Here is a 20,905-nt window from a genome sequence, read left to right on the forward strand (position 1 = left end):
TTACAATGTCTCTAACCCCTCCTTAGCTCCAGGGAGAAGGGGTTTGTACCCTTTCACAGGAAAGGGGTTGGTAAGGAAGCCTAGGCCTTCCCTCTCCACTGGGTTCTGGCCCAGGAGCCTATGACAGGCAGCATTATCAAACACCGAGGAGTACTTCAGGGCTGTCTCTCTGGGCCACTCCCTACCACTAGCCCTCCCAATCCAAAAGCCTCACAAATGGTTCACCAGAAAATGGAGTGACTGGTTCCCTAATCCTAGGGAAAGACTAGTCCCTCCCCTAGGGCTTGTGGTAGAACAGCTTGTAGCCCCCGTCCCTACGGCCAGGACTCCAGCTAAGGAGTGCCAAGATAGGTCTCTCCCCCTACCCTACCTGCTCCCCTTCTGAGCTGCTGGCTATCAAGCTCAGCAGATATGGTGGAGAAGAGCCACTTGGGCCTGAAACTTCTCCTTAACGCCTATTCCAGTGTGGGGTTTATATACCCCATTACAGGCCTCAAACAACAGCAGCTTATCAGCCTGAAGAAGTTATTGCAGCAGCCTTTTGTAGAGTGACTTAGAGAGTGCAATGCCTACTTTACCAAGCTGATCATTTTCAATAAGTTTAAAAAAAGGTTGTTTAAAGTGAGCTAAATCTCTCAACCTGACGCATTCTGTACCCTTCCCAACCCACCAGAAGAACAATTTAAATTTGCCCCATATACAGAGGTACAGGAACCTTTTCTGTGATTACACACTCCTAATGCAACATAAAAGACCCAAGATTTATACCTTTATTTCTCTTTAAGACCTTACAGTGTGTTTACTAGCCCGTACTCAGAAACAGTTTTAAGGAGGCAGAAAAAAATTAAATAATGCGGTGACAGTGAAAATTATCAATGAAGCAAACAACAGTTTGCAAGATAAATTTTAAAAGCTGGGTATAGTAAAGAAAAGTAAGAATTATATTGAACTCAAAGCACACACAAGTGTACAAATATTCCCCAAAACTTTATTTATAGAAACTTATTCAAATTCAGAATTTGGAAACGAGATAGAGAGACTGGAATGCTGCTCAAGTTAGAGAATCTGATGTTCAGATACATTTTCTTTGATTAACTAGCACCATTAAGTCACAAACCACAAACTAAATCATAATTATTTCTAGACATGTAAAAAACTCCACCATTATAAAATGCAATACTCTCGTAATGAAAATCTTTTTCAGACATTTGTATTAAAAATTGGATCTGCATTAACTACTTGTAAGAGATGAAAGTAGTTTAAAAATGGAGTTTTCATACTTACTATGGTGGCTCAAGATAAATCATCCATAAAAGCTAGTTTGTTCCTAAGTCTGTTGATCCTGATCAAGGGAAAGCACGTACAAAATCAGTTTTTCACAGCCCTTTGCAAACCAAACAGGTAAGAAAATGTAGTGTGCTATACATACACACAATACAGTATGTACCAGACTCGTCTTATAAAATAACATCTTCCTAGTCTATAAAAATACTAGTTGGACTACAAAATTTCTGAGCGTTTAGTCAAGCTGTCTTTCTCCCTCAAACAGCCACTACATCAGCCTGAAACACATCGGTTTGTACCACAGTCTGTCAGCATGAATACAGTTACTAATAGGAAAGATCCAAAAATTCTGCCATTAGACTGACTGATTTATTATTCTAATTTCCCACTCACATTTATCTGTAATATTAGTATTTACTTATCTGTTTCTAGTGACAGTCACACACCTTAACATTTCTGGATTGTGTTCAAACTATTTATGAAAGTGCTGAAAGTGCAATCAAAGAAGAGACGTTTATATCCATTCATCCAGCATACCTACCTGAGGGACAAGTTTTCAGAAGGCTGTGTGCAAAAAACACATGCATACATTTGCACATGCTCAAAACACATGTGTGTATTTCTGCCAACTTGTCCCCTAATATTTCTGGCAAAGGGAAGGATGCTCCTGTCACAGGATTTCTTTAGCAAGACTATACTACAGATGGTTGGAATTAATACATACTTTTGATCCAGTGTGCTCCTTATGTATTAAAACTATCGTGATAATATGGTGGAAAAAAACCATTTTGTTTATAAATGGTAACTTGCAGTGTCCAAATACTGCCCTGGAATTCAGAGGAACCAAACCTATACTCTCAAACTTTTTCAAGCAATGTCCAGTTTACAGTAGCACACTTAATTAATTACAGATAATTTAGCAAATGTGTTCATATGCATACTAAAATAACCTAGCAAATTATTTTCTACTCCAGAACATCCAGAATGTCTTCTGATGAAAATCCAACTGTATTAAAATCTGTTTCAAGCAATATTTTGTACTTTAATGTACAAGAATTTGAAAACCCAAAAGGTGAACTCCACCCCCTCCACAAATACAGACACACAGACCTTGTGTCAATACATAAATTAACATTTCTTCTTCTCCTCAACACCCCCCTTTAAAATGGTCTCCTGCGACATGCATCATAATAATTAGTGCTATTAAAAACTGAAAACATGCCCCTTTTGACAAAATGAACAAACTTTTCCAGAGGACACATGGGCTTGCTGGAATGCATGTTATGCTCTCGGCAAAACAAGGTCTGGAATGTGACATCAAACCCATTATATAAGATGCGGATAAAGTGTTCTCTGGGTTTTTTCCCATCCTGCCACAACTCAAAGACTAATCTGGCTGCAAATCTTGGAAACCTGGCTTCTGTAATGCCCAAGGCACTGAGAACAGGTGACAAGGTTACATCATGAGCTGAGTAAAGGACAAATAATTCTTCTTTCTTGCCTTCTGCAATGCGCTGCATCCGGTTAACAGTCTGATTAAGGAGAGGATGAATAGCCAGTAGCGCATACCAGAAGTAAAGTTTCTTTTCTTGTCTCTCTCTCTCATCCTTTAATTGGTGTGTCTTAATTACCTTAAAGTGTTCAATGTCAATGCAGCCATTTTTAGTACAAGGGAAACTGACATTGTGGCAAAAATGGCACAACAAAGAATCTATTGGGTTAGAAGCTCTTAATTGCCTAGTGGGAATGCCTACAATTTTTGCCATATCCACATATGTTCTCTCCAAATGGCTGTTTTTCACCCTTAAGCTATATTGGCGGCGTTGCTCCTCTTCTAGGTAATGGTTTCTCATTGGGCAATCACAGCTTCCAGAACAAAAGATAGTGCTCCACTGATGTTTTATGTTAATTTTCTTCCAGTCAAAATCTGGAAGGAAAGTATACAGAAGTGCAAGCCCACTCTGCAGGGTTCGACTTTTTCCTGTAGTCTCCAAGTAGAGATGCTTTGCTGTCCAATCACTCGATAGCAGTTTATGTTTCTTTATATAAATTTCCCGTAATAGCTGTCCATTATGTAAGTGCTGTACAACACCTAGGAGAGATTTAAAAAATCCTGTTACCAGTGTTCGGATAAATGGGTTATGGGAAATGTCTAGAACTCTGATACTTTTGGGAAATGACAATTAGTAGTTTTCTAACATGCACAAATTAGTTTAAAAAATGTTGATCTTACCCAAGAATCAAATTTCACTTAAGCTTGGCTATTATCCAGGAAGATTTCACAAAGTGTGTGTATGTGTATATATATACACACACACACACACACTTCTAAATCTGAAATATAGGTTAGCTCTGTATACTCTTCAGTGTAGATAAACAGCTAGTTCTATAACCTTTAATAATAAAGCAGCTCATTCATCAGTAGTACTGGATATAGAACTTTAAAATAATTGAACAGGAAAGCTAGTCTGATGATCTATGAAAAATACTATGTGGTTTATAAAATGGATCCACATTCAGAGATTAACTCAGTTTCCAGGAGAAATCTGTTAACACAGTGCTGCTTGCATAGATAAACAGCCATAGTTTCAAAACAGCCCTTAAATGCATACCACAAACCTGGAATGGGTTAGGGGAGCGTAAGCTGGCATACAGACTCTCAAACTAGGGAAAGTAAATCAAGTCCCAACTACCAGCCTCTTCCCATTCTTTCTTCAGAGATTGCTTTATTTCCAGAACCAAAATTCAAAGCCAGCACAAATCAACTCATACTACAGAATAACACCCTCCACAGCTTCACATGGCTGGGAAGGGAGAAGTCCCACCCTTCCCCTAGAGTAGGCTCCTTTGCAACAGACTCCCCTTTCCTTTTACAACCCTGTCCAGCACAGCCAAGTGATAGGCAAGAACTCAGTTACTTTTGCATGCCAGAGCACCTTTACATGTTGTCACAGGGAGCATCAGTTCTAGATACTAACTAACCCATACAGACAATGTATGAGTCCTGGGATGCGGTAAAGTTAGATTTAAAATTGATGTATAGGTTACCTCACTACATGGCAGAAATCCTGGGACAGCTCTGCAGATTCCTCAAGAGAGGTGGTATTGCAGGGGCTGAGGCCAATGTTGCTCAGTGACTGATACCCATGAGGAGGAGGATTCTTTTTATTTAACTCTGGAATTTCTGGCTATGGTGACAGTCACAGGACCACCCCAGCTGGTTTTACAAATCTAGCTGGCTACAATCTGGATCTAGTACTAAGAATGGGTTTGGAGAAGTTATGATTACACTCTCAGCATGGACAGGCCAACTAGCTATTGTTTCAATGATCCACTCCAAGGTGATCGATGGGATCTGACAGACTCCAGACAGTTGAGGGAATTTATTGTGGTATGACTGATCATTATCAAAAGTCTGATCAATGGAGATACTATAGCTGGTGCTTCCTGAATACAGAGAGGAGGCAGTTGCTGGCATTCTCCACAGAGGCTCCTCAATGCTACAATGTGTTTGCCACTCTCTTTGGCCAGAGTCCAGATTTCTCCTTCCAGATACATTGCAAAGAACTCCATTATTCATAGGTATTTGGGGAAGAGAGATAGAATTAAGGTATAATGATGTTATGGGGCAGGAATGAAGAATGTGCAGGTGGTCCAGAGTGTACTCCTGGGGGAATTTTGTGCCACTGCGCAATGTAGAATTTTGAAGAAATTAATGGTGTGCGTGCAGAATTTCCTTTTTTCCCCACAGAAATGAGCTGCAGAGATGTTGGCTGCCACTAGAAGCCGCTGGACCTGGCAGAGCCTAGCTCCAAATAGAAGGCAAGGCTGGGGGAAGGAGGCAGGAACTGGAGGGTTCCCAGCAGTTGCAGTTCCCAGCATTCACTGAAGGAAAGAGACAGCAGCACATAGGAAACTCTGTGCAAGCCTGGGACCCAGCATCAGGCTGTTTCTTCCTCTGGATCCCTGGGCTCTGGGAGGGTAGGGTCTGAGAGTGTCTGATCCGGAGTGCGGGGAGGCTGCTGGCCACTGGGAAGTGGGGTAGGGCTAGGGGTTGTGAGTGTCTGGGCTTCGAGGAGGGGAGGGGAAACAGCTAGGCCTCTGGGGGGAGTGGGGGTCTGAGTGCCTGCGCTGGGAAGGGGCCCCTGGCTGGGCTCTGGGGGGGGGCAGGGAGCAGAGAAGCAGGAACTGGGTTGACACAGGGGTTTCTTTAACTCTCTACTTCTGGGGGAATTTTTGTGTGTCTGTATTGTGACAGACATACTTGCTGAGAGGTAATTTGAAATAAATTACCAAAATAATTGAAACTGGCGCAATTATGTAGTGTTATTTTGACAAATACGCAGAATTTTTACTTTTTAGGCACCGAATTCCCCCAGGAATAACAGTGGATATGAATGGTTCAGTATTGTTTTAAATATTGTAAAGAGAGTCCAGAGCACAGAGGTGTGTGCTGCTAGTGTGTTTTTTAGAAAGCAAAATAAATCCATATACTGAGGTAAGAAATCTGCCAACAGTAAAACTAATTCCTTGCTCACAACCACATTTCAACCCAACTGTGTTTTGACTGGGAAGGTTTACAGATAGGGATTTTTTTGGTTTGTTTTATAAGGGCTTTTGTTAATTTTGGAGGAAAATATTTGGACAGCAAATAAAAATAAATGTACAAACAGGGATTGTAGCTTATACACAACAGGTGCTATATGTTGACCAGAATTGATAATACACATAAAATACACAAATACATTTGAGGACCTGAGTCCAACATGTTTTCATATATCATGTGATATATACACTTCATTTTTATTACAATAGTGAGGATAATGTATCTGGTTGACCTAAACTGTAACACGGTTTTACAAACAGGAAATGCATGCTGGTGTAATATAAACGTTTTATCAGAATAAATGAGGGACAGAATGTTACTCACAAGGAGTGAAGCCATGACAGAGTTATGCAAATAATCCCCATTTACTACCAATGAAAGCTATACACCATATAACAAAGCCATCATGTGTCCTATGCATTCCATATTTTAGAGCCAAGCTAGTTCAGGAATGTTTTAGAATTGTTAAACAATTTATTGGAATTTCTTTTTAATCCCATCATCTGTAAAATTCAGCTCCCTTCATATCAACTTAATCCAATTGAACAGAACTCAGAGCGAGAAAGAAAAATAAACTCATACATTAAAAGCCCCTCATATAATCTAAAAAAGCATTTCCATTTCCATACCGACAAGTGCCACAATTTGTCATCTGCTCTCCCAGGATCTCCCTGGGCTAGAAGCAACAACTTCATCACAGGGGAAAATTGGCAATTAAATCTTACCAATCATGCCTAAATTTGATGGATCATAAGATATTGAACTGTAAGCCTGCTACCAACTCAGTATTAATTATTCTTCCTGGATGTTGGACTAATGTACAACTAATGTACTAATGTAGGGGGTGCAAAATGGAATTCCATGTTTGGGAGAGGAGGGAAAAGGAAATAAGGTTGATTTTTTTTTTAAATGGCAACTGTTTGCCGTTCTGAGGTTTAACATATTAAAACTAGTGTCAACAGTGATGCATTAGTAGGCTAAATGTAGGCAAGGTATATGACACTATCATGACTGTGTGTGGTATATGCAGGTTTTGACATGGCCATATCTCATCTACACTGGGATTGGAAACAAAGTTAGCTAGCAGAATCATTTTTCAACATGGTTCTACTTAATACACACTGAATTCCTATTTAAACAGGGCCATAGAGCCCTGGAAGTGGACTATGTTTTGTTGGAGACCGAGAAGAAGGTACAGGAACTTACCTGTCTGTGTAAGTTCTCCCATTTCACACAAAGAATGACTGGGGTAACGAGGCAGGCTGCTCAGGGTGCCATCCATCTGGGCTTCAGAGCCTTGGGACATATGCCTAACAAAAGCTTCAAGCTGAGGGTGAGACGGCTTCCTGAAGAGGAAACCAAAACATGAACACTTCCGTAAGTGCATGCAAAAATAGCTCAGAAAAATGAAAAGTTCTAATTAGGGTCAGTTCACGTACTCTCATGACAAGGAAATATTTCCTGTTGAGAAAATAGCTGATCTTGGCCAGAGCTTTCCTTAAAAAAATCCAGCCACATAGCTGTGCACTGATATTAAAGAACTGGTGAGGACAAAATAAAGGACTTTAATGTATCCAAGGAGAATATCAAAAAGTCAATAAAAGTTAACATTCTTCAGTTTAGTAACTTTTGTGGTTACTTGCACCAATCTCATTATAACAATATTGGGAAAAATCCCTTGTGTGGAGGGATTTGTTTTCAGAACTAGAAAGACTACCCCATTTCAACAGCATCGTCTGTAACCACACAACCTTAGTTTGTGATTTTGTCAGGTTTGATAATCTAAACAGGGCTGACTGGGTCAGTATTTAGGTGGGAGATCTTCAGGGAATTCTTAGGTATTATAGCGCAGGAAGTGCTGTTGGCAATGCAGTAAGTCATACTTTTCTCTGAGTCCATTTCTACTTGGTTTCTTAAAGGGCACTGTGTCATTGCTGGAACTGTCTTTAAATGAGAAATAAAAGCAACTTCCTAACTTCTCCTGGCCATTAAAAACACCATGGTCCTTTTTGTAAGAGAAGGAGAATTATTCCACATGACCTGGCCAAATTAATGGATAATTCATGGGTAACTACCCACCTGCAAATTCAAATTCAGCTTTAATTGAATAAGATAATCCTTGTATCATATAGTATAGTGTTAGTTTGCAACCACTTGCAAGAGTGTTTATAAAAAACTATTCTTGTACATACTTACAGCTGAATTTTCATTTATATTGTAATGGCACCCAAAAAGCCTAATTGAAATGGGGCCCTTTGTGTCAGGCACAGTACAGACACATGAGATGACATGCATCCTAACACTCTTGAGCTGACCATTACGGATGAGGCCAAAACAAACCAAGTAGTGTCACAGTAAGATTGAGGGGAAATATTCACAGAATATTTACCCAGTATTTTACCCAGGCAGGCAAATAGACAACAAACATCAAATATTCTCCATAATCTCTCTCTAATCTCTGTCTAGCAGCAGAGTTTGAGAGTGAGTTAGTTCACATAAATTGAGAGTGTTAGTGGCAATATCTAAATTACATATATACAATTTAATAGAGTGACTAAAAGTCATTTTTAATGATCAAATATCCCTGCAAAGATACCCTGATGTATATACATGTAGTATGTATTTCACTTCTAATAAAACTTTGCACTTCCAAGCCTTTCAAAGTGCTTTACCACCATTAATGAAACATTCATCAATTTCCCTCTGAGACAACTAGTTTCATTTTACAGGTAGAAAAACTGAGCAGCACAAAGCTTAAGTAAGTTGCCCCAGGACATGCAGTCATAACATGGACAAGGGTCAATATTTAAACATTACACCAACCAATAACATTCTTTCAACAAATAATTTCAGTTATGCGAAAAGTAAATATTTGGCTTCCCTGATACTACAAACAAGAAACAGAGCTCTAGCTCTGAAGTAGTCATGTCTTGGCTGTTGCTCCATTTCAAACTTTTGCAATGTCCTGGAATACAGGGCACACCTAGGAACTCCCAGTGGCACTAAAATCTCTCATGCATTGCAGCTTCTGAGGTGTCCTTGGCACTGTGGCATGTAACTAATGGACAGCTCTATGAGAACGAAACAGAGGGGCAGCAATATGGAGCAAGGAAGTTGATAGATACTGGCCTTTCCTTCCTATCAGTGAAGATGGCTGTAACAGAAAGATGGCTAACCCCATCCTAAAGTTACACCCCATCAGGAGGAGATGGCTACTCCACGGCTGTTCCTTTGGCCTTTCACTGAGATAGCTGGAGAATTAGTGTGGTTTATTTTAAGAAATTAAAACAAGTACACATGCAGTAACAGAAACTGACTGCAAACACTCTCTTATCATACAAGTGTCATGGCTACAACTCTCATGGATATAAGTAAAACGTATCTGAAATTAACACAATAACAGAGTTCAAATTAATGGAAGATGTGTCTAAATCCTCTACACTGCTTTGAAAATCTCAGCCAAGGTGATTCCATAACACAATATGAACTCTTAAATTATTGCTGTTGGTGGGTTACTTAAGGGCAGGACCGGCGCTAGTGTTTTTAATGCCCTAGGCGCGCGGTCATTTCGCCACCCCGCGCGCTGCTCCCACGGCTCCGGTGGACCTGCCGCAGGCATTCCTGCAGAGGGTCTGGAGGTCCGCGGCTCTGGTGGAGCTGCCGCAGGCATGCCTGCGGGAGGTTCACCGGAGCCGCGGGAACAGCAGACCGTCCGCAGGAATGCCTGCGGCAGATCCACTGGAGCTGCGGGACCAGGGGACCCTCCGCAGGCACGACTGCGGCAGGTCCACCGGAGCCGCCTGCTGCCCCCCCCCAGCAAAATGCCACCCCCCAATAATCCTGGTGCCCTAGGCGATTGCCTAGGCCGCCTAAATGGAAGCGCCGGTCTTACGTAAGGGGGTATTTGAAGATTAAGCAAGATAATGATAAGGGGAAAAAGTGAGGAGAGAAGTAAAGGAATAGACTGATTCTTCTGTGTACGGGTGGGAATTTAAAAGTGTATGTTCAAATTCATGACAGGACTATATCACATATATACATGTTAAGTCACATATTTAACGCATGCAGAAATGAAAAATATGAAACACACACAAGCTTTGAAAATCATAACAATGGTGTGCATCTGCATTCTCATATTCCATTACATACAAGATACACTTCTAAAAGGTTCTACTTTTTCATCTAGTCCAGTGTCATTGTATTTCCCCCCTTTCCCTCCCACTCGTACCCCCATCCCTATCCCAACTATTCCAGCTCGACAGCATACTTAACCATGGAAATCCAAGACTGTTGACATCTCCTTAATATGGCGTTTAGCCATCAATATCAGATATAGCCACCTATTTCTTAATATTGCTTAGAAACAATTAATTTGACTGGGATTTTGGTTTTAAGCAGAACTCACTTTGACTTTATAAAGAGAAATTCTTAAAGGGTCTCTAGTACTTTTATGGAAAAGTTTATACAGAACTATTAAAAAAAAGACACACACCTACACCCTACTGACTTTTGCCACAGTAATATACAAAACTGATATGAAAACTTATGTCTAAGAATTTTATGCTTTTCTCTGAAAGTTATCTGAACCACTAGAGGGTGCCACAATGCCATCTGAATAAAAAGCATTCTGAAACAAGAAATCTGGCATCAGATTTTCTCAATATAAAGGCAACAGTGCTCACATGGGATCTTCCTAGATGCATAGTTCCAAGGGAGCAGATGTCTTTTGTTAATAAGAATGTATCTAGCATGAAGATACACTAATTGCATTAGCTCTCAGGCAAATCAGTTCACTCAATTGGGATCAAAATGCCCCTTTCTTTTTTGTCTGCAGTCTTAAATAGATTCCCAAAACCACAGTGTTTATTATATTTTTCTTTATAAAGAGATTAGAAAAAAGTTGTTTGTACTTTACTGTAACTATGTATGTGGAAAATCATGAGCAGTGACAAATTGTGAGAAAAGAAAAAGGGTATAAAGAAAGAAAAGTTTAAGTTTTACAGTATAAATACAGTGTGGAAGGAAAACAAATTAATTTATGGGATTTTGGCCAATCCCACACTGTTTCCAGATTTTGAGAATTTTTATGTAGGTCAAATGAAGTGCAGTGTTAGGAAAGTACACGCCACAAAAAGTTTCCTTTATTTCTAGATCACTTCAGGTTTCCTATTATAGCAACTCTGGCCATGTACCACAAAGCTTAATTCTGTTCTAAATATGGAATTTAACTAAACCTACAAAAAGTTTAGTGTATTTGACATGTCTCAGGAATAAGATTCTAAAATGAAAGAAATACATTTAAAGAAAATTGTTTTGAATGTAATCCTGCTGCCAACAGGTTTGTACAAAATTTGAAGACTAGAACATTATGATTTTTTTTTTGGCTAACCAAAAACAAGCCTAAAACCTTGTGGTGTTTTAATAAACTTTAGCCTGCACAAACTGCCATTTGTAATTTTCTCCCAGCAATGCTCCCCTTTAATGAAATTTCTAGCTCTTTTGTTAAGCTCTTCAAACAACACAATAGTGAGACAAATGGCAAGAGCTGCTCTACTACTTGCTCTGCTGCTTCTGTTATATCACCAGTAATTCCAGTGCAGGGTTTCTCAAACAAAGGTCACCCCTTGTGTAGGGAAAGCCCCTAGCGGGCCGGGCTGGTCACAGCTCTCACTGGCTGCAGATCGCTGTTCCAGGCCAATGGGAGCTGCTGAAAGCGGCGGCCAGTAAGTCCCTTGGCCTGCGCCGCTTCCAGCAGCTCCGACTGGCACGGAGCAGCGATCCACAGCCAGTGGGAGCCGCAATCGTCAGGACCGGTGGATGAGGCAGGTAAACACACCGGCCCTGCCCACCGGGGGCTTTCCGTACACAAGCGGCGACCCCTGTTTGAGAAACCCTATTCTAGTGGACTAAAACTGTCACTGGTGAAACTGTTAGTAATTATTTGGGGGAAGGAATAGAAACCACATAACGGATCTCTCTCAAATCACTATTACTGGTACAATGAAGAAGGGAGTGATACACATAGTACTAGGGCAGAGCAACTAACATCCAGGACTTAATAGCAACCTTTGAATATCAATGAATTACAAAACATGAAACAGATACATTATTTAATTTCTAAGTTTCTTTTAACACACAGACGCCCCCTGACTTACGCAAGCATTCCATTCCGGAATGCCTTGCGTAACTCGAATTTTCTGTAAGTCGGAAACATATACCTGACAATTATGCAAAAAAAAGAAAACCAAAAAAATCCAACCAACTCCTATTTCTAGCTTACACAACTTTTTCCGTAAGCGTGGATTTGTGTAAGTCGGGTTTGTGTAACCCGGGGGGGCAGGAGGAGGGGCATCTGTACAAGCATACACCCACAGAAATCAGTACAGAAGATTATGTTATTGGATTCCCCATTCTGAAAGCTGGATTTCAGACCTAGAAAGCTTTCTGGTTGCTTCCAATGATTTCAGAAAAGTGGAGAAGCAATCCAGACATGCTAGAGGTATTTTTTGCCAAAATGGGAGATTTCAAACTAGAATGTGTTTCTGCCTTCTAGCCTTATTGTAAAACTCCAGTATGAAACAAACAGACAAAAAAGTATTCTAGTGATTTTGCTGTGGCAAGTTTCTATATAAGAGCAAACAATTCTGCAAATGGTGTTGAAAAGAAATTCTTGCAGTAGTATTTAAACTGGTAGTTGACAAATCCCTTTTTCCCCAAAGATTTTTTTATTTAGATTACCAATCTTACTGTTGAATCTGCCAATTTACAGATGCTGCAGGAGATGGAGTATCTAGGCAACACTGCTAAGACTGCTGGGACTGCTTCTGAGCAGGAAGCAAAGAAAATGACTCAGTTGTGTAGCTGAAAAGATTAAGCCCTCAGAGAAATTTGTAAAATTTAATTTCCATAACATCACAAAAGACTCAAAGTGCAATAAAAGGGATTCATTGTGTAATCTGACTGGCAAAGATTCTTTATTATTATAGCAGCAGCATTACAAACAGCAGTTGGGGAATCTGGAGTTAATATAGCATCTATTTCAAATCAATTAAGTCCAAAATTTGTTTTTAAATAGTCAGCCAGTACATTGTGATATTCATCAGCTGTTACCATCTAACTTTATCTGATCAGAGACATCTATTGTCTGGTTATTAGTTGAATGATTTTTAATTTAGTTTTTATTTCTGTAAAATAAAATGATGATTTCCTGTAACAAAATACAAGAATTTATTTCCCTTTAACAATAACACATGCTTGCTTTTTTCATGTGACTTCCTGTTATCAATGCACTATACTACACTGGGGTTAGATACAGATCTAGACTGGGATAACAAAAACCATTTGCCAGTTTCATTTTCTGGCTTTCATGCATTATTAGCACAAATGTGGAAGAATTTTTAAATGCAAACATTCTTTTTTTTTTAAGTCTTTAAAAGCACTTATATTAGATCTTCTAGAATCCTTGTTAGAAAAAAATAAATGTATGCCAAAACTATGACAGTATTCTGTTCATGTTACATTGCTATGCACTAAGAAAAGTATTTTGTGGACCTACATGAAAAGGAACTATGTATGCACCAATGCCAAAAACTTAGCTGACTCATCCTGACATGAAATTGTCCTTGTTTCTGTTGAATTACAGTAACTCCACATTTAACGTTGTTCCACTTAATGTTGTTTCAATGTTACGTCCCTGCTCAATTAGGTAACATGATCGTTTAAAGTTGTGCAATGCTCTCTTATAACGTCACTTGGCTGCCTGCTTGTAAGATTCTGTGGCAGAGCAGCGACTTTACAAGGGAGCATTGCACAAGTTCCACTTCTCCGCCTCCTCCCCATCCCTCCCAGCACTTCCCCCACCTTTAAACACCTGTTTGGCAGCACTTAGGGGACTTTCTAGGAGGGAGGGGCAGGAGCGGGGAAGCACCATGTCTCTGCTCCTTCCAATCCCTCCCAGAAAGTCCTAAACACCGCCAAACAGATATTTAGTGGTGCTTAGGATTTTCTGGGAGGGAGGAGGAGGAGTGGAGACGCGGGGCTTCTCCGCTCCTCGCCCTCCCTCTCAGCACTTGTTTCACTTAAAGTTGCATTTTTCAGGAACTACAATGTTAAGTGCGGAGTTATTGTAGGTCTAAAAATCAGGAGATATTTTAGCTGGTTTGATGAGAAATGAACTCTGACTTCCGTTTTGTGGTTTAAACTGTTAACTAGTTAGATGCCTCTGAACGTGTATAGCACACTGGGAAATCCCTATTTTTGGTATCTTTGTTAAAAAAAACCCGAAAACCCTAAGCTGCAACACATACAGAACCAAGAGGAGCCATGCTGTAGAATTTGGGTCCAGTTTTCCATGGAGTACATAGCGGTGTGTGTATGTGTATGACACACATGAACACATGGGTTTAGGTATATAGATGTTTTTCCCACATGCATGAAATGTGATTTATGCACAAAAGGTCACGTTAAGTCCTCAACAAGCTGGACATACATTCTGCAGCAAGGCTCCTTGCTTCTGTGACACTCTGGGACAGCAGCTTGGAAATTCTGCTGCACTTCTTTAAAGTTTTAAAAATGGAGGTTTTTACTGACTCTGGGAACTCAAATCAGTACAGGGAAATTGTCAGGGAATTAGCTGGAGCTTTTGCCACTGAGAAAGGTATCGCTCTTGGTACACCAAAAGGCCTGGGAGGCCATTCAGGATCATACAGTAAATTCATTAAGCTGGATATGTTCATTCAAATGTTGAGCATAAAAACAGAACATCAACTCAAGACTTCAGAGTTAAAACGGGGAGATGGATATGGACAGTTCATGCACCTCAGACCTACCGTTCGAGGCTGACTCAGGAAAACAACACTGTCAGTGCACCCAATTTACATCTGGAAGATTTTCTTCTTTTCACCCATCATCGGGAGAACCATTTTTGATTAATAATTCAAATCACATTATGTGGCACAATTGTATTCTTGCTATAAGTAGGTTGTATATTTTAAACAATTCTTTTACCACATAATGTGGACTAAATTGAGTAGAAAGTTCTTTTTGTTTTGTTTTCTTTCTAATAAACGTGACTACTTATGACATTTGGCAAACCACTATGCTCCGTATGTCTGTTTTAGTGAGGTTAAAAGAAAAGACAGATATTGGAATCCACAAGTCATTTGAGATTAAACTTTCATGAAAACTACAGGGTCAAACTGAGTAATAAAATGATGGAGTACAGCATTTACGAGTGAAACTGACATTAAAATCATATCTTGACAAGAAAATACATGTTTATTTTTTAATAATTTAAATATTTGTAAATATTCATAAATAGAATAAATAATACAAGATGCTAAAGACAAACAGAAGACAAGCTGTCAGACTATGATTAAAGGAAAACTGTGCTGTAATATGATATTTTAATTATGGTGTCCAATTACTCAGTCACATGCTTAAAATGTGTCTCAAATATAGCAAAAAGGAAAAGTTAAATGAATAGTTAATCAAATAGGAAGCTGCCAATTTGACAGATTAAAGATGTACACTAAAATGCAGTGGGGTGCACACTCTCTGTTAAATCTTTCTCTGACAAGGTGCTGTGTTCACACCACAGGAATCTGCACGCCTCAGGAGACAATCTGTGGAAGTATGTGAGGATACCCAGGAAAAGGGATTCCTCATCTCCACATGTCCACAAGAAAGTGGAACTTGCTGAAGGAATATGAGCAAATTTCCCATTCTGTGTAGTGATTGGAGTTACTGAAGTCGGGCTAGAGCCAGACAGACATGCGCCAGAAGATGAGAAGTGGACAGGCTCTTTCATCCTATGAACACTGAGCATCAGAACCCAGATCACACCACTGGTTTACTGAAGTGAGACAGTGTCTGCTGTCTGGTTTATATCTGAGATCTCCCTCAACAACTCCTACTGATCTGTCAAGCCTTTGGTCACATATGACTCAGATCCTTCTCCCTCTCACTCCTGGGGGGAATTCTGTGCCATAATTAATGAGCTGTGGATATTTTTAATATTTTGCACAGAAAAAAACTTCTGTGGGAAATTTATTGCAGTTCTGCCTTTTGCTCAGCAGAGGGTGCTGTGGCGATAGAACAGAGCAGCCTCAGCAGAAAATAACTTTGGCTGGAAAGTTGCTGCAGTTTTCCCTTTTGCCCACCAGAGGGCTATGTGGCAACAAAACAGAGCAGAAGCTCCCAGCCAGCTAGGGAAAAGAAAGAACCTGCCTTTTTTACAGCACCTGTCGGGCCAAGTCGGAAGACAGACAGGTGCTGGGGGGTCAGACAGGGGCTCATAAGGGCTAGCTGGGGAGGACAGACTGGGGATGGAGCTGAATGGGAGTGGAGGTGCAGGGCCACAGGGGGAAGGAGGTGCAGGGCCACATGGTGACGGGTGGAGGGTCACATAGGTACAGGAGGTGGCTGAGTGGGGGCACAAAACACATGGGGACAGCAGGAGAGGGTGCGGGGTCACACAGGAACGAGGTTACTGAGTGGGGACGGGGAAAGGGTGCAGGGCCACACGCGGATTGGGGGAGTGATTGAGTGGGGGAGTGAAAGGACACATGTGGACAGGGGGTGCAAGAACACATGGTGGTGCAGGGACACATGGGGACAGGGGCAGATGTGCCTGACTAAATGGGAGAGGTTAGGGGTCACACAGGATCTTCATGGGGGAAGCTCCCTAAAACAATCCCTCCCCACCCTTCAAAAAAACCTATTTCATACTTGTGCCACCTATACCCAACAACCCTCCAAATTCACACCCAGGGTCCTTCCCAGCAACTACTTCCCTCTCCCTCAGCTCCTCCGTTACCCCTTGACTCCCCTAAGCCTTTGCACTGCTTCTGAAAGGTCAGGAAATATGGTTCTGTACTGTAGTTTAAATGAATTATCATCAGAGTTCTGTATTAATATGACTAGTAAGGAATCTATTTGTCAAAAAAACATTTCCTGAATCTTTTTTGTTGTCCGTATTGTTACAGACCTACTTGCTGACAAGAATTTTGAAATAAATGATCAAAAATAATTTAAACTGGTGTGAATATTGTGTTATTTTGTCAAAAAAAATATGCAGAATTTGAAAATATTGTGCACATAATTTTTTGTTGCTGAATCCCCCCAGGAGTATCCCTTTACACCAGTGGTTCTCAAACATCATTGCACCGCACCCCACTTTGGTCAATAAAAATTACTACACGTCCTCAGGAGGGTACACTGAAGCCTGAGGCCCTGGTACAGGGGGAGGGGTCCCACTTTGTGGTTCAGACCCACAGTTTGAGAACCGCTGCTTTAAACCATCTTATTGTATTTGTATTTTAATATATTCTGTCTCACAGTTATACTGAAACTCAGTTCAGTTTTTCTTATACTTACTGAGTTTACTCCACAAGGGAATCACATACATTTTTATGCAAACCTGATGTCAACTTCTGAGCAGTTAAATAGCTATGGTTGAGGGAATGGATTATTTCCCTCTTTGGAAGACAAATGAATGGCCAGAGATATAGGATTAATAAATTATCCTAATCTGCATAAAGAGCTTTGAATAGAAACACAATACAGTTAGCCTTACTTACTAAAATGCAGCAACTTTCACTTTCTTAGGACAAACTCCCATGTCACTGGGCAGGACTCCTCCAAAATTAGTACGTTTCAGCCTTTAACTGTTTTTATAGAAGTACTCCCACTTTCTAGCCTTGCCATATGCTTCTGCCATGTGGTTTACAGGATGATAAGTAGGTCAGCCTCTAAATAAGATTTAGCCTAATTCTTGACAGCCTCTGCACCTTATTTTGAGAGGAATCTGCTGTTATTTCTTCTGTTAAATTCTCCCAACACTACTACCCTTGGAGAGCTACACTGGTGACAGCATGAGTGTACCATTACAGCCAGGCCTTCTAGCACTGGTGGGAACACAGAAGTTGCAAAAACCACAGACCAAATTCCCTGCTCCTGTAGGCAGATACAGGCCTTATGAAATAAGTGGAGTTGCACCCACTTGTGTAGGAGACATACCTAAAGCTCAAATACTGTTACTTACCTTAGTCACATCAGTACCTCACAAGCACTTGCCAATTAAACCAGCATGCTATTAAACTGGAAATTCTTCTGTAATGGTTTTAATCTCTTCTGATTACATTTTTCTAAATACAACTTATTTTAGTAAACTGATGTTCTCTATTTTGTATGATCAAAATCACTATAATCAAGTATTTGTTACAGATGGAGAAAAACATGACAAAAGTTACTTTGTTCCTAAAAAATAACTACTACTATGGAAAAATTTGGATCAAAAGCATAAAAAATAATTCTTCTTATAGAGAAAAATGTGTTTTTAAGTTCCCTCTGGGAATTTGCACTCTGAATGTTGAAAATAGTAAAAATGTTAACTGAAGTTACAGAAAGAAGAAATCTCCAAAGCATTTTATCCATTTTTCTTCTATTCATCCCACATTTTATGTACATGCCACAATCCGTAATTCACAAAGCCCAAGCAAAGCTATTTTACATATCTATTAAAAGACCATCAGGCTGTGGCATAATCTGTGTAATTAATGAATTTCCTCAGCAGAATACTAAAATCAAACAATGAATGGACTGAAACTGAATGGTATACTTATCAGAAGTAAAGTTCAAGCAGTTTAAACAAATTGAAATATTAATTAGACACCTCAGATTAATTACTCAATAGCAACCAACCTACAGTTCAAAAATGTGCCAATTATATATCTTTTAATATTCTGATTATGATTTTGCAATTAAAAGCCAATATAAAGTCATAAAGGAACTCAAAGCTGACAGGCAAAAAACACTAAAATCCTCCTGACATTAAAACAATATACCATCCAAAATGATGGCAGCAAAATTAAAAATGCCAGTGTTTTTACCTAAGTGATCCACCTCTGCTAAGACTTGAAACTATGGCATATATGCACCTCAAGCTGTCCCCTTTCACTGACTGCTGCACTCTTTTCGCAGGCAGGGTTTTAATTTACAAGAGGATTGTTCCCACAAGAGACAGTGTTTCAATTTTAGATAAGTTCTCATTTTTAGTGGCTATGGAAGGTGGTGGATACACAGATCTGAAGACTAGAGGTAAGAGGACTCTTGAATTATAAAGCCATTAACTCTGACCTGGACATTCTGCTGAGAATGCCAGCAGAGTTACCAGTCAGTTAAATTTTATGGATAGTTTTCATGATACAAACTCCTTTCTACTACAATACGGATTGAGATCACAGGCAGAATCAAATAGCCATCAAACAGTAATTATTTTCAGTCATTACTGACCTACACCCTTTTCCTACAATCTGACTCATAGCAAAGAACCCTTACATCCATACAGAGCCCTGCTAACACAAAGGGGCTCCACCGAGTGGACTGAATTAAACTAGCATGCAGAAAACCTTGATTTATCTAATTAATTTTAATCATGTTTTGTTTTTGTACTTTTTATCTTTCTGAAGAAAGCTTTATTCGCGTTGCTTGCTAACCATTAAAACACATTGATTCACAACTAATCATAACCTTCACACTAAATTTGGTATTTCTTTTTGCTAATCAGGAAGATATATACTACATCTACACTCATTTATTTAAGTAAGTATATAAGCTTAACTTATCTTTACACAGATTTTTAATTTTTTTGTTAGAAAATGGTGAACAGTACATGTCTTTTTTACAAGATTATTAATTTTTTACTTGTGATTTGTGTCAAGCTTCATTTGGATGGAAATTCAAATGCAATTAAAATGTAAAAATATATTAAATGATGTTTTTGTGCTAAATAAAACTAAATTAAAAGTTACACTAAAATGTTTATCAAGCCATGTTTTGCATTTAAAACTGATTTATTAAACAAATGAATATTATGTGTAGTTGGTTAATTGAACTGATTGTTCCTGGTCCCCTTGTCCTTCAGGATTTTGGAACTAGTAGATCTCATCCTCTGACACTTAATTTCTATTCAGAGACTGAAAATGAAAAACAAGCTTTCCTGCCTTTTCAATGCCTAACTGATTTCTTAATTTTGAATGAACTAGTCAATGAACTGAACCAGTGGAATAAACTGAAATGAAGAAAATACTCTCTGTACACCTGCAGAAGAGACTACTGATAGCAAACCTGGTTTCAGTTCAACTAACTGATTCTAGGTGCTTAGCCAGTGACTCAAACCACTGAACTCGTGGGAAATTTCTTTAAAACCTGGCAGCTAACATGTAGCAATTACTTTTACTTTTTATTTAATTTGCATGTTTTTAATAGATTATAATTAGTTTTGGTCTTAATACAGATTACAATTTTAAATAGGTTTTGTTTTGTTTTTTTAATTCAGTTCAGGTTCCACAGGAGTGCGGGAGTCTGCCTGCATAGATCAGACTGCAGGTTCAGGTCCCTGGGTAGATTGAGCTAGTAGCCTTCAGGTGAAAAGCTCTCTCTCTTTCATTTAAGCAATTCCACTGAGCAGTCTCACTAAGAGGGAGTAAACAGTTTTTAAAAAAAGCTGTGATTTTTGCACAGTATTTTAAAGTAAAGACAAGGAACTGCAGATGCCTTTTATAGCCATCCATCAACCTTGACTTCTCTTTAAAATATCAAACTGAAATCTCATATTCCCCCTGTAATCCAGAGACATAAATTTAGTCACCCAACATCATCATTTCCAGTTATCTTTGCAAAGGTGCCTTCTTGTATATATTATAACAAAGCTGACATTCTCTGAGATGAAAAGATCAGACCCTTTACGAGCTCTGAGTGGATTTGAATTATGTCTCCTTATTTTCCAAAGGAAATATTATCTCACTCCCTAGAGACAGATAATTAAAAATCCTATCTTAGCAATTAGCAATTTGCTCCCAGTTCATCTTGTTAAAGAAACTAATTGCCTACTCAGCCCAGTGATAGAGTTATTTGGTGGCATGCAAAAGACCAAAGACTGGGAGCAATCTCAACTTTACATGACCTAATTCACACAGTAAGTTTAATTTTTGGAAGTGCTGACCAGTGTACTCT

General features: G+C 39.4%; 1 protein-coding gene across 6 annotated transcripts in view; it reads right to left on the reverse strand.

Annotated features, from left to right (window-relative positions):
• Nucleotides 1-968: 968 nt before the first annotated feature.
• PXYLP1 (2-phosphoxylose phosphatase 1) overlaps nucleotides 969-20,905 on the reverse strand; it is an 83,146-nt gene continuing 63,209 nt past the window's right edge. For all 6 annotated transcript variants that reach the window (XM_030575278.1, XM_030575283.1, XM_030575281.1 and 3 more), the window contains 2 exons: nucleotides 7,097-7,236; nucleotides 969-3,376 (listed from right to left, as the gene is read on the reverse strand). In XM_030575278.1, the coding sequence (XP_030431138.1) occupies nucleotides 2,445-3,376; nucleotides 7,097-7,236 (1,072 nt within the window). In that variant the 3' untranslated portion in view covers nucleotides 969-2,444. The remainder of the gene's footprint in view (nucleotides 3,377-7,096; nucleotides 7,237-20,905) is intronic.

This window comes from Gopherus evgoodei, chromosome 9 (genome assembly GCF_007399415.2).
Source record: "Gopherus evgoodei ecotype Sinaloan lineage chromosome 9, rGopEvg1_v1.p, whole genome shotgun sequence".
NCBI classification, from domain to species: Eukaryota; Metazoa; Chordata; order Testudines; family Testudinidae; genus Gopherus; species Gopherus evgoodei.